The 17,083-nt window shown below is 42.4% G+C and overlaps 1 protein-coding gene across 3 annotated transcripts in view; it reads left to right on the top strand.

Moving 5' to 3' along the window:
* The window catches only part of NARS2 (asparaginyl-tRNA synthetase 2, mitochondrial), a 52,979-nt gene extending 41,168 nt beyond the window's left edge, over nt 1-11,811 (top strand). For all 3 annotated transcript variants that reach the window (XM_050901734.1, XM_050901743.1, XM_050901751.1), the window contains 4 exons: nt 1,294-1,431; nt 2,582-2,679; nt 4,819-4,845; nt 10,999-11,811. In XM_050901734.1, the coding sequence (XP_050757691.1) occupies nt 1,294-1,431; nt 2,582-2,679; nt 4,819-4,845; nt 10,999-11,143 (408 nt within the window). In that variant the 3' untranslated portion in view covers nt 11,144-11,811. The remainder of the gene's footprint in view (nt 1-1,293; nt 1,432-2,581; nt 2,680-4,818; nt 4,846-10,998) is intronic.
* The last annotated feature ends 5,272 nt before the right edge of the window (nt 11,812-17,083 follow it).

Here is a 17,083-nt window from a genome sequence, read left to right as displayed (position 1 = left end):
GAGATGTGTAGCAGAAGAACATGTAACATTTTCAGGGAAGGGAGTGATGAGTTTGCTGTTGAAGGACCAAGGCTTTAGCAGAGGCACTTCTCTTTCCTATATGCGAGTAGTGCTGAGCGTGTTGTGGACAGTAGCAATCATCTAATGAGAGTTGCTGCAACAGTCCTCAAATAAAGGAATGATATTAGGATAGCACCAAAAGTTTAACAAGGACTAATAAACCAAAACCGTGTCAAAATACCATGTAATCTAGATGTAGGTAAAGGGAATCCCTTGTCTTTCCAAAGCATAGATGTTGACTGGGAAAAAGAATCACATGCTAGCCTTTCTAACACTGTTAGATTATGGTTTTCTAAAAATCATATTTTGCCCAATTTCAAACACACACACCAGTAGGGAGAGCATTCGTGGTGGTGCTTATCTTATGTGTATACTGATTAATTTTCATCTTGTTCTGATGCTTTGAGAAAAATAACCCTCTGGCTGAAGCCGCCTTTGTAGCCAGTTGGCTAACTGTCTCATCTCTGTGTACAAGTGGGTGTAGAACCTCAAATCCTGTATCTGTACTACCTTGATCTAAGACAGTAAACTCAGGACATTTTCAGATGAGGAGAGTCTGCAGAATATTTGTTCCCCTCTTCCCCTTCACTCCCCCAATATTCTTTGCACATCCTATAATGGGCTGGAGGTCTCTAGTCAAAAGCCACAGAATTTATAACATCGCTGGAAGAAAGGAGAAGTGAAGGGCATTGCAAATGTCCAAGGTTTCTGATAACAAAGAATTGGTTAAGAGGATGCTGGGTTTTCTTAAGTGAGAATTAATGTAGCGTGTAACAGGACACAGCAGGGAAGAGAGTGGTCAGCCTAGCAAAGCTGCTTGCCATATACCAAAGGTAATACTGAAATAAGGCTGGTTTGCTGGGTTGAGTAAGCTGACTTTGGATAGGTGCCTATTTTCCTTAAGCTATACGGAGTGTGGTTTTGGGGGTTTTTATTGTTTGTTTGGGTTTTTTCCTGATTTGACACCAGATGCTTGGGCTTGATGCAGGGATGATCTGGCCCTGTTCTGTGAAAGTTAAACCATATTATTTTCATTGCTTTGCTCTGCCTTAAAACTCATGAAACTCTGTCTGCTTAGCAAATTTTCCCAGTGGCCTGTGTGAGAAGTTGCTTTGCTTGGTTTCATGTTATTCAAAGCTGCACGTCTCTCCTACACAGGGATTTTGCTGTGTCTCTTGCCACAGGCAAGCTGCACCAAAGCAAGATCCCAGGTCCCTTTTGCTGTCTTTACAGTGGGGCAGTGACCTCCAAACAGAACATGAGAAGTACCTGGTGAAGCACTGTGGTGAGGTTCCTGTGTTTGTGATTAACTACCCATACGACCTCAAACCTTTCTACATGCGGGACAATGAAGATGGACCTCAACACACAGTGAGTCCATGGGTCACACTTCCACTGCTTTTTTGGCTAGGCATGTGTCTTAGCCTACTGATAGATAGACAGACAGATGAGGATAGTCTGGGCCTCCACTCAAGAAGTCCAAGATAAGATGTGACCATCAGGTGATGCTGTCCAGTCTTTTTCCTGTTGTAGAAGAAATCCCCAAAGCAGGAACAACAGAAGGAGGAAGATTCAGGAGTTGGATAGTGTTACGTTTTTGCTTCAGTCCCTTAAGACAAGTTTGCCATAGTTTATTTCTTTTCCTGGTAAACTTGTGTACTACTGGGTGAAATGCCTAGAATTGCATGGCTCCAAGTAGTCCATGATTCTCTTGTCATCCAAATGTAAGATCCATATAATCCTCAAATAGCAGATAGGCACAAGAAGTAAGCTCTTTTTCCACAAGCCTCATGCTTTGAAGGTGTGATTTCTCAGTTGAACTGAGACAACCTGAAGCATTGCTTCTGCTAAAAAGAGCAACTACCCCACCGTGTACCGCTGTCACTTCAGTGGCTTTAATTCTAGCAACAGTTCAGCTGTGGAATAAGAAAAATAACCCTAGAAAACAAAACAGAGAAGACAGCCAGCCCAAACCTAACAGCATGAGTGGTAACACTGGGATCCTAACACTTGGATCCAGCATGAGTGCCATTGATCTGTTGGTATCATTACCACTAGAGCTGGCTCAAGGAATGGGGGCAGACAGGGGGTAAACACAAGTTACAGCATCAGAGCAGCTTAAACTCTAAGAGAATCAGGGCTTCAGGAAACTTGCCCTTGTGTCTTTGCTTCCTTGTGAGCTGCTGTTGGGTTCTTTATACCCTGCCCAGGCTTGCCTACGTGCAGAGGTTGTCACCAGAGTAACCTGGTGGGATTCAGTTCACACCACCTGCTGTAGATGTCCTCAGTCTGGAACATCACTGCGCTTGTTTAGGTTTTCTGTAGGCTTACTGATGGTTATTGTAAAGTTCCCTTCCAGCCTTCTCCTGTCAACAAGAGACTTTTCAAGCATGTGCAAATACTTACCTAAGTGTCCTGGACTCTGGAAGATTTTTACAAACAACCATCAGTGTCAGCTCTACTTCTGCCATACACTGTATGGCTATATGGCATGACTTAAATTAGTTTTCTTTCTTTTAAGGTTGCAGCTGTTGATCTCCTCGTACCGGGAATAGGGGAGTTGTGTGGAGGCAGCTTGAGAGAGGAGCGACTGCCCTTCCTTGAATCACGCTTACAGAGGTATGGAAAACCCACAGGTGCCAGGAGACTAGCCTGACATTGAGAGTGATTCAGCAGCCCTCAGTGGCTGGCAAGACAGAGGAGTGGAAGGGCAACTAATGGTATTTAAAAGAAACCTATTTATGTCTTTGAGATACCTATTTGTCTGAGTAGGTGATTGCGAACTGGTGAAGAAGTTCTTGTGCTTCTGTTGTAGGTATGCAAACTGCCTCTCTGTTTTAGCTCATGAGCGAAGAGTTTATTTTATGCTAGGAGGCCAGGGCAGCAGAATGCCTCAGCTCTGCTGGGACTATCTGGAACAGGGTCTGATGTGAGGCACTTCATCCTTGCACCTTTTCTTCGCAGCTTTTGTGGCTGAGAGTGGATTGCGAAGGTGGAGGTTGTCACGTAGACATATAGCTTAGATATATTTGTCATCACATTGTGTAACTGAGGAACTGCAGTTTTGGTCAGAAGCTTTGCTAGCTGTGATGCAGCTGGCCTCAGTGGCATCATTTCAGAGGACATGATTCTTTGCTAAAAGTTTGGTGGGAAGCTTCACTTGAAGTGCCCAGGACCTGTACTATGTCATATCGGCTCTTTCCCTGCTGCTTTGTTCTGGATCATGTGACATTGAGTAATTTTAGGCTAAATTCAGTGTCAGAATATCAAAGCTGCTGTTTAGTTAACAATAATTGACGTTATAGATGGGGTAATTCTCCATAGACAATTACTCCCTGGATCCTGTCTGATTGTTCAAAAGAACCTTTCATAACTCAGATGAATCCATTTGGGCTAGTCATACACTTGTGCAAAGCAATTTTGAAGGAGGATTAATCCCAGAGTAACACCATTTGCACACTGGGAATGAATTTGTTGCTTAAATCAGCCACATGCTCACAGAGATATATCTAGTCAGTGGAGAAGAGCAAAATCCATTTCAGCATAATGAATCCAAAAGGCACAGGGCAATTAAAATCACCAGAACATTGGTTCTCAATTTGTGGTGTAGGATGATATTATTCCCTGTGCTTCCTGCTACTCTCCCTGGAAACTCTCCCGAAGCAGGCATGCTTCAGCTGAAACAAAGTACTATATTGCCTGCTGCACTTTTTCACTTGGAATTTTTGCCGGTAAGATCTAGAGTCCACAGCCCTCGAGATGTGGGGCTGGAGGAGGGGTCCATGTGGAGGTTGAAGCTGGACTTTCTTGTTTGTCAGGAAAGCCATAGGAAGTATTTCAAGCTACATATGGGGTGTGTCTTCAGTGACCTTAAAGTACAGCTCTGCATTGAAGATGACCTGGAAAAATAACACCTCTTTTCACATGTTTTTCTCAATTTTGAGTACTCAGGATCTGATCTGCTGAGCCCAAATACTTTGTTAAGGCTTTTAAATTTTGCTTCCTGCAGACCCAGCATAACTAAGAGAGATAAAGAACGGGATTCTTGTCTCCTTATACACACTTCATACAATAGCTCTCCAAGTCCCAGTCAGGGACAGCTGCAATGCACTGAAGATGAGAAGAGTGGTCTCTGTTTGCCTACAGAGTTTTCTGTTCGTGTTCAGAGAAATGAAAAAAAAACCAACAACTTTACTCTGGTTCTGCCAGGGCAGGAAAAGGAGAGAGGGTGCACTGGTGGCAATTAGAAAGAGACGTATTTTATTTAGTAGTTTTACAGTTGACCCACATTAATAAAGCCACGGGAGTTCAGTGGTTTTGTGCACTGCAGAAGGGGAGCCACGTAGCCACATATATGAAGAGATTTTGACTCACTCATAAATGAGGTTGGCTGCATGTCATTGTAAATTTAATATTCGGGCCTGTACTCTCCAAACATTCACAAGTAGAGTTTACTGGCATGCTTGAAGTTAAGAATATGCACAAGTCTTTGCATGAAGCTGGAATCAACCCTTTATGTTGACAAAACAAACTTTGCATTTTAAGAAGCATGTTGGGAATCTGTTCAAGATTGTCTACCAATTACCAGAACTGACAGCCACTGATCATGTCTTCCCTTAATTTCCTGCCTTTCCTTTTTGGACTGAGTTTAGTCATCAGACCCTCCCTTTTCTTGTGGTGTTCTCTTCCAGGCAAGTGCTGCTAGTGTGGATCTCCTCTGTTCCTTTACTTACAAGGGGTTTTCTTTTTGTTCCACAGATTAGGACTCGCAGATGCCTACCAATGGTAAGACACTATCTTGGTCTGCAAGCTCTATTTGTTCTTTTGAGACTCTTTAAACAACTGTTCCATTTTTTTGATCCTGTTCTTGAGGGGACATTTCTTGGCCCAGTTGCCCTGCCATCACTGCCAGTCTAAATGGAACAGCCAGTTCTTTTAAACAAAGTTCAATCTAATGCTACTTAGTTTACCTTCCCAATTTGTCCACTCGCAGCATAGGTCATTCCTTTCAGGATTGCATGAAGTGGATTAATTTACATAATGATTTTTGATATTAAGTTATTAGGCTGTGTTCGAAGTTGAATAGATTCTGACCGCCTTTGCGTGAGATAAACAGGTTACAGAACCACAAGCAATTTGTGACCTTTAACAGCTCTATGAATTACTCCCTTTGCAATTGACAGGGCAATTGGGTCGAAAAATCTTCCCTAACAAAGCGATTGAAACAATTAAAACTGTCCTGCTAAGGAGACAGATCAACCTTTGAATTAATGGTTTAGCCTATTAAAACGACAGGAGGATCTTAGCGTTCCTCTTGACAAGTGTTTCTTGGTATATGCTTTGTCGTAGCTACTGAGAGGGTGATAGTGCGGAGAATTTTAAATGTAAAAGAGTATATTCAAATACTCTGCAGTATTTGGATTGATCATTAGGGAGGCTGCCTTGAAAAAAAAGCAGAGTAAGTGTAGGATTCTTCACTCTCCTCTTCCCACAATATGAAATCACTTAGGAACAGCCCAGTGCATGGCAGGCCTTTACATCATCCATTTGCAAACCGGGTGAATTAAATGTCTTCCTTTATTGTTTGCATTTATGGGCCAGAATACACCGTATCACTTCATCTGAGGGAAGGATTATCCGGAACAAGGATGATCAATTGTGTGGTTAGATGCTGAGATATAGCCTGAGGAAGTCTGCTGTTCAGTGGCAGAGCCTCCCAGCACTACTAAGATAGCACAGCCCTGCCTCATGGTTCCCTCAAGAGAGAAGACTAAGACATTGCCCATCACCCATTTGCATTTTCATGTGATATGTAGCAATTGCACTCTGGAAACGCTTTCCTCCTGTGATCTTGTTTTGGAGACTCTTTCCTCCTCTATTCCCTCCACTCCATCACAGATGAGGTAACTTCCCAGAGAAGATTAAAACTGTTGTTGCCCCCTGCCATAGCAGGGTCTGGTGTCCTAGGAAGGTGCAGGATAGGAGTACTCCTGGATGCTTCTGGACTACAGTCCAAAATCTGCCAAAAAACAGGTAGGTGGTTTGCCAGCATCCATCTTTTCAGTGGAGGTGGCAGGAGAGACTGAAATTAATCTCCTCCAATTTAGTGATTGAATTTAGTCTCCAAAGCTGGCTCACAAACTCCTTGAAGAACAGTTGAGTCATTCCTTTTTAAATACAATATTTGCTGACTTTAGAATGGGCAGCTGTATGAGATGTGGTCCCTTTTGAAATCTCTTATATATTGCCATATCTCTGTTTCTACCTGTTTTCTTCTCCCACTAAGCATAAGGATATTGCGGGGGCTAACTACTTCTAGAACAGCTTCAGGAGTGCCTTGTTTGTGGGAGAATCATTGGGCAAAGATGCAACTGATGATCTGAAATACTATTGTGCTTCTGCCCATTCCTACCTTTTAGAAAACTTTTCAAAAAATGTGGATAAAGGGACATGGTCAAAGTCCTCTGAATCTTCTTTAGTTCCCTACATCTTTCCTGTTGTGCAGGTTTCTTTCCATAAAGAGTATGAGTTGCAAAAGTATTTGGCTTGATTTTGCAGAGTTATTTTATCTTATTTTCACACTTCTTCCTTTGAACTGTAGATAGAAAAGAGCTTAGTGCTGTAGATGCTGATCTTGGCTAGACTTGGAGAGGTCTGTGGAAGTGAGGTGGTAAAGTCGGGCGATCAGAGTTTACTCTGGGAAGTCGCTTGCTTTCTCTGTGACCAGGGAGTATTGAGTATATTGCCTTGCAAACGGGGCTCCTGATCCTGTTTGCAGCCTCCAGGTGCCAGCTTAGCACCAGCAATAACAAAGCAGGTACTTTGTAATGATCAACGTGTCCCCACTATCATCGGCTTGAGCAGCATTTCAGACAGTCTTTCTACACGTAAGGCACCCATTTCCTCACTCTGATTATCATCATACCCATCAATGGAGAAGATGGCCTCGTACTGAACCCTTTACAGTCCAGGTACCTTTCTGATCTTCCGGTGTAACGCTGGTGAAAGCACACAGTGGCAGAGCAGGTGTTATCTGCTGTCTTAGAATGGATATTACTATGTTGTCTTGGCCTTGCTCCTGCTCTAGATGGAGAAGATTGGGCTGGGCTCTTTAATTTCTAATTTTCTTTGAAGCCTGAATGCTGGAGTGTTCTGTTGAGTCCTTGTGTGGCAAGGTAGCAGGAAGGAGTTGGACTTAAGGAACAGCAGCACTGGTGAGCCACTTGCAATCCATGGCCAGTGACGGCATTCATATCATCCTTTAACCTCCTTCAGAGCCCAGCAAAAACAGGTAGCCCATCACCGTCCTTGGCAGTCACCTGGTCCTATTACTCCTGCTTTGAGGAGAAACCAGAGCGCTGTGCTGGGCCATACAGAGGCAGGCAGAAAGTCACTGCTAAAGCCAGCCAAAACGTGCCCAAACCCAACTTGGGTCAATGGGAGTGTTTTAGGTTGACCTCCCTGAATGCTTTTTTTGTGGATTCCCAAAAAGTTGTAGCAGAGCAGAAGCTGCCTGAAACCAAAGACAGCGTTTTACTCAGTATCAGAACCTGGCGATGCTTTGCATATTTATTTCCTGAAACATTGAACAAAACCATCTTACAAATGTCATTTCACTGGTAGTTTTTCATTACCCTATTTTTTTTTTCCTTTTTTTCCCAGCAGAATATTCAACTTCATGGACTGCAATATCTTTGTTCTTTCAGCCTTACTTTTTTCAAACTGGCTGCAGAGGCTTCAGTATAACAAGGGGGTTACATAAAAGATCAAGATTATATTTGTTTTGAAAGGAGTCTGAAAAGAATACATTCTGCTTATGAATGGTCACTAAGAGAGCACGGATCTTCATAGTGCTTTGCCGTGCAACACAGGAGCTCGTGATGATGATAAAAGGGTATAGATTTTTAAAAGGATGAAAGGAAATGCTCTTCTAACTTGGCACATAAGAAGTTCCTGGAATTCATTGCCTGGGGACGTTGTTGCAGCACATACTTTAGTAAGATTCAAATGTCTGAAAAACTACCAGTCCTCCAGGTCCAGAACATGAACTCCAGGGCTAGCTGGGGTCGCAGAAACTTACTTCCCCCGTGGAATAATGTTGCACAGTCCCCCAGTTGCCAATGGAGGGCTCAGCTCTCCTCTTAAGTATGAGGTACTAGGAGAAATAGCTAGACTAGTTCATGACTATTTTTGAGGTGAAAAACATCCAATGTCTGGAGACTGTTGAATGAAAGAAAACCTCAGGGAGCATTTTCCAGCCTAAAGGGAATTTTCTCTTCATCTGCAGGCAGTTACTTTTTCTTTCATCTGGGAAGAATGGAAAATTTCTCAATTCCTTTCCTTCTAAGCACAGTCATCAGAAGGGATTCACAGTCTTGATCCTCAGCACGTTTAATTCAATGGACTTTTTCCATTAACTTTAATGGGTTTTGTTTTGCTCCTTTTGCCAAAATGGCTTCTCAAAGTGCTTTGAGATCTACAGATGAAAGCCCTGGATAAGCAAGGGTAGAATTTATTATTATTATTGTTCATCTGGAAGAAGCTGAGTTACTTCATCTCCTTACAATGACTTTATAAACTCTGTTGCCAGCAAAAGGGGAGAAAAGATGCTAGGCTTAGTTTCAACTGTCTTTGCACAGGCTGAGATATGCTTATAGACGTCATCAGAAACGTTTGTGCTGTTATTTATATTACTAGTTGCAGCTAGAATTGTCACCAGCTGGTTTGCCAGTTCTGCTCAGAACTACTGAGCTGGTACAGATTGATCTGCCGTGGCCAAGCACCCATATCCCTCACATTTACGAGGGCCTTCCTTTTTCACAAGTCACCACCCTCAGCATCAGATCTGCCTATCATCTTCCTTGCAAACCCTTGAAAAGCTGCTAACTTTTCAAAGTGGGGCTCCCCAGGGGCAGTTCCCAGTGTATTAGTGGACACGTTCTTGTTAATGCAGACTGTATGAAGTGGATAGAGATGAAGATGACCATGCTGTTGCACAGCCTGCGTGTTCATATCCTAAGCATCATCTTCGTCACAAGGTGTGGGGTGGATACAACTGAGCCGTAGCAAGCCAAGCTAACACCCAGCAGCACAGATAGAAAGCACGTGGGTCCCAGGGATCAGAAAACATATGTCCCACTCCTGAGCCTGCTGTTCAGCTTGCAATATAGGTATAACTGCACTTTGTGTGTCAGTGCTAGTAGGAAGAGGTAAGAAGTTCTATGATTCTATGAAGTTCTACTTCTGGTTTTACTACTTGGGCAGTGGAAAGGAGGGGACAAAACACTGGGGAAAAAACCCTGAAGATTGGATTGAGTGTAATAAATGGTGTCCCAAATTTTAACTACTGTTAATGAACTGCAAGGAAAAATAGTATTTCATAGTATAAAAGGCATACTGTCAAACTGAGTCTGCCAGGGCGATCTCTTGCAGGTGTGGAATTTGTTGGAGAGTATTTTTATTTTGCAGGTAGAGGTGATCAGTGGCATTACTTTGGCCTCACTCTTTTAAAATGTAGTCTTCAAGCCAACAAAATTCTGAAGTCCAAGCAAGTACACTCAGATATATATATATTTAAGCAAGTATGCTTAAATATATATAACATATATTTTACATATTAATATATATTAAAATATATGTATACACACAAATACACTTTTTCCTTGCAGTTCATTAACAGTAGTTAAAATTTGGGACACCATTTATTACACTCAATCCAATCTTCTTTTTTTTTTTTCCACAGTGTTTTTCCCCCTCTACTCCACTGCCTAAGTAGTAAAAAATATGTATGCATTTATACTTAAGTGTACTTGATTTTTTTTTTTAAACTGGGATGATAAAATATTCATACACAAAGATTAGAAGCATGTAATACATCTGGAGTCACTCAATCCCTTACTAGTGTATTCATATAAAGAAGAATAACTTTGTGGCCTCAGCAAGCTCAGAAGTGGCCCCATAAATCAATAAAACCACTGAGATGTTTTTCACTCCTATTAAAATAAAACTGTTGGAGACAATTTATAGCTGCAAATATAGTTCCTGTGTATCACATCAGCTACAGTCCAGCCAGTAAATGGGGAACTCTAAAGAAGAACCATCATAATCTTGTTGACACGTGTATATTTGGAATATCTGCTTCCAAACATTTTCTGAGTTTTCTGTGCACAACAGGTGCTGTTCTCCAAAATGAAATGTCTTGTTCCATATCTCATTTTTGGAGAAGATATGTCCAAGGTTTTTTGCTGACTTACTGTGGAAATAAATTAATCAGTCTGTAAGAGTGATTGGGGAAAAAGTAACAAAAAGCCATCATAATGACCTTAAAAGAAAAAAAAAAAAATCTGAGGGAATATTCAGCAGACAGCAAAACCTGTTTAGGCTTCTGAAGAAATTACTGGAAATTAAATGACTTAGACTATTGAAAAGAAGACAGAAAATGAAAGAATTTATTGTAGGGCAGATTTCAGCACCAGCACGGCAAGGGCTAAACAAACCCAAGCAGGCAACTCCATCCCTGACAGTGGAAATGTTTTGTGATTCTGTAGGAACCTGGGTTTGTGCCTCTGCTAGGAATATTTTAGATCCTAAAACTTACAAAGATGCTTTCAATATGAGCAGAGCTATCATGTTCAAGCTGTTCTTCGTACCCAAATGAGTTCTTGCTCCTAAACAAAACAGGCTCTAGCATATTGGCAAAGCACAGCTATGCTGGTTTAAATGCGTTTGCAGTTGGGGTTTCTGCTAATACAATTCTGCCTGTCAGGGAGCCGCACTTCTTCACAGCCCTGACCAACGCCGGCTGTGTTGGCAGAAATCCACAGTGGTTAGGGTCAAAGGGAAGTAATTAAGATGGAAAGCAAAACCCTAGATAAAAAGCTCTCTGTAATTACATCAGCATAACTGTGCTGCAAATGTAACTGTCTGTTTAAATTACAGGTATCTAGACCTCCGAAAATTCGGCTCAGTTCCTCATGGAGGCTTCGGAATGGGGTTTGAACGGTACCTGCAGTACATCTTGGGAGTTGACAATATCAAAGATGTTATTCCTTTCCCCAGGTTTTCTCACTCCTGTCTCCTGTAGCTCAGCAGTTGACTCACATGGAGAAAACTGCTGGTGTGACGATATGTATATAACATATTAGGATACGACTAAGTGTGTTTTAGTAGGAAATCGAGATAATTTTTCTATCAGTGAAACTCTTGGTAAATTTAATACTGGCTTATTGAAAATAATATATGTTCTGGTGAGGTGATGGAAGCACACTTGCAGTTAATTTGATAGCAGTTCATGTCTTCAGTGTGCTTCAGCAGTATTAATAAATGCCACTTAACTAAAGGGTTAAGATTCTTGTGAGACTGGTACAAGCCATGGAAGTACTGAATAAGCATTGTTGGGAGGTAGTGGGGGTTTTATGTGAAATATTAATAAGGAGGTGTGACCTAAAATGGACTGGGAGCCAGGACTGCTATGAGGCTTTAATAGGCTTCAATTAAATGCTTGCACAGTGCTTTGCAGATTGAGTGTTATAAAATTGTGAAGTATTGTCATGGCTGTAATGCACTTGCTCTTATAAAATGGCTATGGTAAAGCATGATTCTTCCTACCCTGCGATAAAAGCAAATATTATTTACGTTGGAAAAATCAGCGAAACCTAGCAAGGAAAAATGTCATATTGGAACTGCTGGAGTGAATTAGGTGAATGATGATTGATTTTGTGAATCATCAATAAAGATATACACTGGGTTGTTTTGTAACTCTGTATTATTTCTTCTTCTGTTATAAAACCGTAGCACTCGGCATCATAGTGTTTCCTTCAGTGTCTTTGGTAGATGTTTCCTTTCCTGTATACCCAGATCAGTTGCACAACTTCTGCAGGAGAGATCTGTTTTCCGTCTCCAAGAGAGCACATGTTCATAGCAGAAAGAAATGTTCAGTTAGATGAGAGTTCATTCATCTCTCCAGAGCCAACTTGCAGTTTATTGGTGGTTTTTTGTTGTTGCTTTGCTTTTGTGGTGTTGTTATTGAGAAAATGTTTCATGTGCTCATCGGACCAAGCAGTTTTGTCTGTGTTTTGAAACAACCAACATATGCTCCCAAGCATTGCATGTGTATTAAGTAATTGCTTATCGCTATAGGATCTGAACTCCTTGCAGTCTTTAATGGGTTTATGCTCTCAGCTTCCCTGCCAGGTAAAGAAATATTCATTTCTGTTTTGAAGGTGGGATTGTGGGAAGATCAAGTGACTTTCCTAAGGCAATTGGAAACCAGTGGTTTATTTGGGACTTGAACTGAGGGTTTCCAGCATCCTTCTTCCCTTCCAAATTATCACAATCCAGCAAATGGTCATTTGCATAGTGCTTGCTATTCTGGAGCCCAAGATGGCTGCAGTATAAACAATATACATAAAGAGAAAAAGCAAGGTAACAGCCTTATTGCTAATGAGCCCCGTGTAAATTGGCGCATGCAACGTGAAGTGGCTGCAGAACAGCCCTGAAGACTTCTTTTCCAAGTAGAGGAAAGAGATTGAAAAATAGTAATCAACTAGCATTGCACTGGTAATATTGCAGTCACAGTTCTCTCTGGTAGGGCTGTATAATACTGCACCTGCAGTATCTAAAAATACATATTTATGTCATGTGGCACCTGCCATGTTTCAGTTTGGTCCATGGCTGGGGGCTTTTACATGTTAGGATCATGCAAACAACATTGACCACAAGGTCATTACTTTGGGGTGTTTGTTGCATGGGCTGAGACATCCCCTGCCTATTGAGATTTTTTTCATACCTCCTTTGTCTGCTTGATTAGGCAGGTGTTAACTGTGCGTTTGCTGGTTTGCGTTTCCCGGTACAGCCTTGAGTTGGTAAGTCTGGTTCCACGAAACGGTTCAAGCACCTGCCTTCCCTTTGAAACCACTGAGAAGTTCCTACATCAGACACCCGAGTATCTTCCAGCATTTGGGCCATCTCTCCTTTTAATGCGTTGTCTTAAATGTTATTGCTGGCCTTTATGTTTTGGAATTACTTCTCTCAGCAGAAAGACGTGGAAAGAGTACAGCTGCCAAACAGCCCCATCCATACCATGTTCCTAAATAACTTGCGATGAGCAGGTGTCCTTATTGAGATCCTTAGTCACTGGTTCTGTCACAGTTGCTGGAAATGAGAGTGCTCGAACTGGAAGCCCATCTGCTGAAAACAGAGTGGGTGGATGGCAAAACCATCTCCCGTCCACTCTGCTCTCATCCCTGCAGCAGCTCTGGGCTGGCTGTGTTGTTTTTGGTGTCAGCGGGAGGTTGTTGATCACGCTGTGAGATGCCAGATCTGATGGGCAGGGTGGGGCTAAACAGTGAGAGGTGAAAAACAAGGTGTAGAGAAGGAGACAAGAGAAGGTGCCAAAAAGTCGGAGGATGATACGGCATGAGTCACAAGTTACAGGGAAGGATAGCAGAACTGTGTCAAACAGGCTTGCAGAGTGGCTGTCAGGGCCTTATATGAGGTGACAGCTTGCAAGAACCAAGAACTGGTATGATCCACCCTTCATTCTTTGCCTTGATAAGAGGTTGTTGCAGGACAGAAGGAAAAGGTTGAACCTTTGATTTGTAGATAGGTAGGTATATGAAGGTATATGGTAAGAAAGATGTAGCAAGGATGCACCGTGAGTGGTTCTTCATGCATTTCCGACTAGGTGTCCAAGAGGGGCAGTCTCCCCAGTCTTCTACATGTATTTCTATTTCATTCAAAGGTACTCGGTGAGTTGGAGATCCGATGGGCAGGGTTGAGCTAAGGAAGCATTGCCCTTGGGTCTAAAAGCTCATCCAAAAAACTATCTCCAATAATCTGGCAGAATAAGCAGGAGGAGAGCAGGGTTCTTGCCAACAGAACTAACCAGATGAACATTCAGGCTCAGAAGGGAGACGAAAGGGTTGTCCAGTCTTGGAAACAGCCTTCAGCGTGCGTTGTTTTTCCTAGCAGTGGGAGAGAGAAGAAAGTAGAGGCTGAGGCCCGTGTGCGTGATGATACTGCTTAGGGTTAATACTGAGATTGGCCTTCTTGTGAGAATCTTGATTTATGGGTACCCAGCAAGGGTGGGAGCCGCTCTTTCCCTCCAGGCTGGCATTGTTCACCTCGTGCTATGTATATATAACATGGGCTGGTATTGCCAAGGAATGCGACATGTTTTCCCTGGGATTTCCACGTGGAATGTCATGTATTTCCTTCGAATCTCCTCTCCCAGAATGAAACGGAAGTTAATCTGGAGGACAGGGGAGGTCGTTCCTCTTGCACACGTAGGCAGGGAAATGCACCGAGAATTTCTTAGATTTAAGCCGTTTTCCTTGCTACATGTTCGCTTAGAGTCTGCACTCTGGCAACAGCTGAAGGCAAATAAAACCTCTGACAGTTCTTCAAATAAAAAACTGTTACTCTTTGCACACAGGAATCATCTCTTAGCCTGAACGTGCAGTGCAGTAGCTTACACAGGAGTGTTTTCAGTGCAGTAAGCGGTCAGCTCTCAAGCCCAGGTGACCAGCACGGTCTCTGCTAGCATCCTTTCGGTAAGTATTTCTTGAAGTTTCGGTTCCTCGGCAGCTAGCGCTGGTTCTTTTCAGGTTTGTCCTCACTTTGAGCTTCAGAAGAAAGAACCAGGGTCATTGATTACTGCACCCGTGGCTTTGCAACATTAGGACAGAGTGATGGGAGAGCAACACCGCTGGGAATAAAAGAGCAATGCCATAAACTTTGCATAACCAAATGCCAGCCTCTCAGAAGAGTGTTTAGAGGAAAACCTTTGTTTTCACTTCAAGAATATCAGATAATCCCTTCACTTAAGTTTTTTATGTGCAGGATCAAAGTATCCCAAAGTACTCTATTTTTAATTAAAAAAATAATACCTGCAGAACTAACACCATGTCTCAGTCTTCTCATTTTTAAATCCACAGGAGAGCAAATGCGTGCTCTGAAGCTAGTAGCAGAGTTTGCTGTTCTCTCCCTTATGATTTATGTTGTGATATTATGGCAGCGTCTAGATCTTGGACTGTTGTACTAGCTTCTGTACAAGCATCAACGAAAAGATCCATCGCTGGGCCAAATGTTTAAAGGTCAGCAGACCAGCGCAGGGATTTTAGCTGAATTACCTGCATTCAGGCCCCCAGACCTGAAGGAAAAGCAACAAGGTGCCCAGCTCAGCAGTCCTCTCCAATTTATTTGGTAGTAGTTGTAATTTATAAAGCATCACTTGTTTGAGGGAATGCCAAGACTTTGATGGGAAATGTAACGTACAGTTTTGCTCGCTGGACTAATATTGATTGTTTTGGAAATAGCTTATAGATGTGTTTTTCTTCGGGGGGAGAAGGGGACTAATTTGCCAAGAAACACTTTGGTCATTGTTTCCATTAAATGTGTGTATAGAGATAAATGTGGCTTTGCTGCTGCTGAAACCAATAACAGCCATTATTACTGTTGTTTTAGCCTCTGCCTTACGCTTAGGGAGAATTGGGAGATGGGTCCAAAGGAGAAATAAGAAAGACTTTGTATAAAGATTGTCAAAGTTCTAATTTCCTCAGATCTAACCAAAGCTGCCGAAGCCACAAAAATGGTGGTCTCAGGGGTGAATTTATTGTTTTGTCTTACTGTTTGTTGCAGAGCCGTGACCTTCGGAAGGATTGTAAAGTTTTATTTTATGATCCTGCTGGTAAAGAGACATATGTAATTTACTATACGAGTTCTTACAGACTTGGCTAACAACAAGTTTGACCCAGAGTTCAAAGAAATTATGGCTCCCGTTGTTTTATTGCTGCTGTGAAATGTATTATTATCTGTCCTACAGCTGTGTCTCAGTGTCTGCTGCACAAGGTGTTCGGCAAAGATGCTGTAAAGGGAGAGCCTTCGCATAAAGGGCAAGAGAGGGGCAAGACTGTGTGGCCATTTAAAAGTCACACACTAGCTCCATCAGAAATTGTAGGCTCGATTATGGGTGAAATGTGGATGAAATGACTTCAGAATCCTTGTCGCTCTTATCGCTGACACTATTTTACTGCAGGAAATTGAGGCACGGAGCAATTAAGCTGCTTGCCCAAGGTTATGGAAGATGTGTGGCAGAACCATGGAACTGACCCAAATCAACCATGTCCTTGCTCAGCACCTCCCCACGAGACTTCCCTCGGTTTGCCTCTGGGTGCCCTGCCACACCAGAAGCAAGGCAGGATGTTTGCAGCTGATCCAGTTTCAAACGCATTTTTGGCATTTCTAAGATCCTAGACTGTGCTTCAGTGATTTTTATCTATCCCTGTATGTCCCGAGGCCTTTCAGAGAGAGCAATCCTGCTGTTTATTTTTATTACTCTTACAATTGATTTTTTCTGAATAATTTGAGGCAGCCAACAGAGTACATTTTTAATTTTCTTTGCAAAGCTTGATCTCGCTTTTTGCTCTTCACCAATAGCTGTATATCTTACTGTCTTCAGCAGGTTAATGTACTGATACTTGTATGTGCTGTAAAAATGGAGGTCTAAATTTTCAGAAGTCACCGATCATATGGGTTGCTGGCAAAAAAATACGCAAGCTGCTCGGAAAAAATCATAGTGTGGTCTGGGAGGTGGCCTTGATAAATCATGTAAACACATAGGTTTCTGTATTGGACTCTTCTGTACTATCGGCCGTGACTTCCAAGAGAGGCTAGATTTCCAGCCACAGGGGAAAATAATTCTATTTCACAGACGCAATGATTTTGTAATAATACTTCTATGGCGTCTTTACCTCCAAAGTGATTTTTGAGCATTAATTCAGTACTATCTTTGTCTCCCTGCGAAGATCCTGGGCTCTAAGTGCTCAGTACTATGATTAAGCCTTGTGAAGCAGGCTTGTGATCCATATTTTTCTGAGACAGAGGTCTCCCATTTTCTGCTTTGCTGCTGCTCTGTTGATGAATGCATGGCCACGGGCTGCCCATCCAAGCAAGAGACAGCTAGCTACCCACCCTAGACAACTTCAAGGCTTACCGACCTCTCTGTGTCAGTGCTGCCAGGGCT

This window comes from Gymnogyps californianus, chromosome 1, assembly GCF_018139145.2.
Source record: "Gymnogyps californianus isolate 813 chromosome 1, ASM1813914v2, whole genome shotgun sequence".
NCBI lineage: Eukaryota > Metazoa > Chordata > Aves > Accipitriformes > Cathartidae > Gymnogyps > Gymnogyps californianus.
This window is presented reverse-complemented; position numbering and strand designations above follow the sequence as displayed.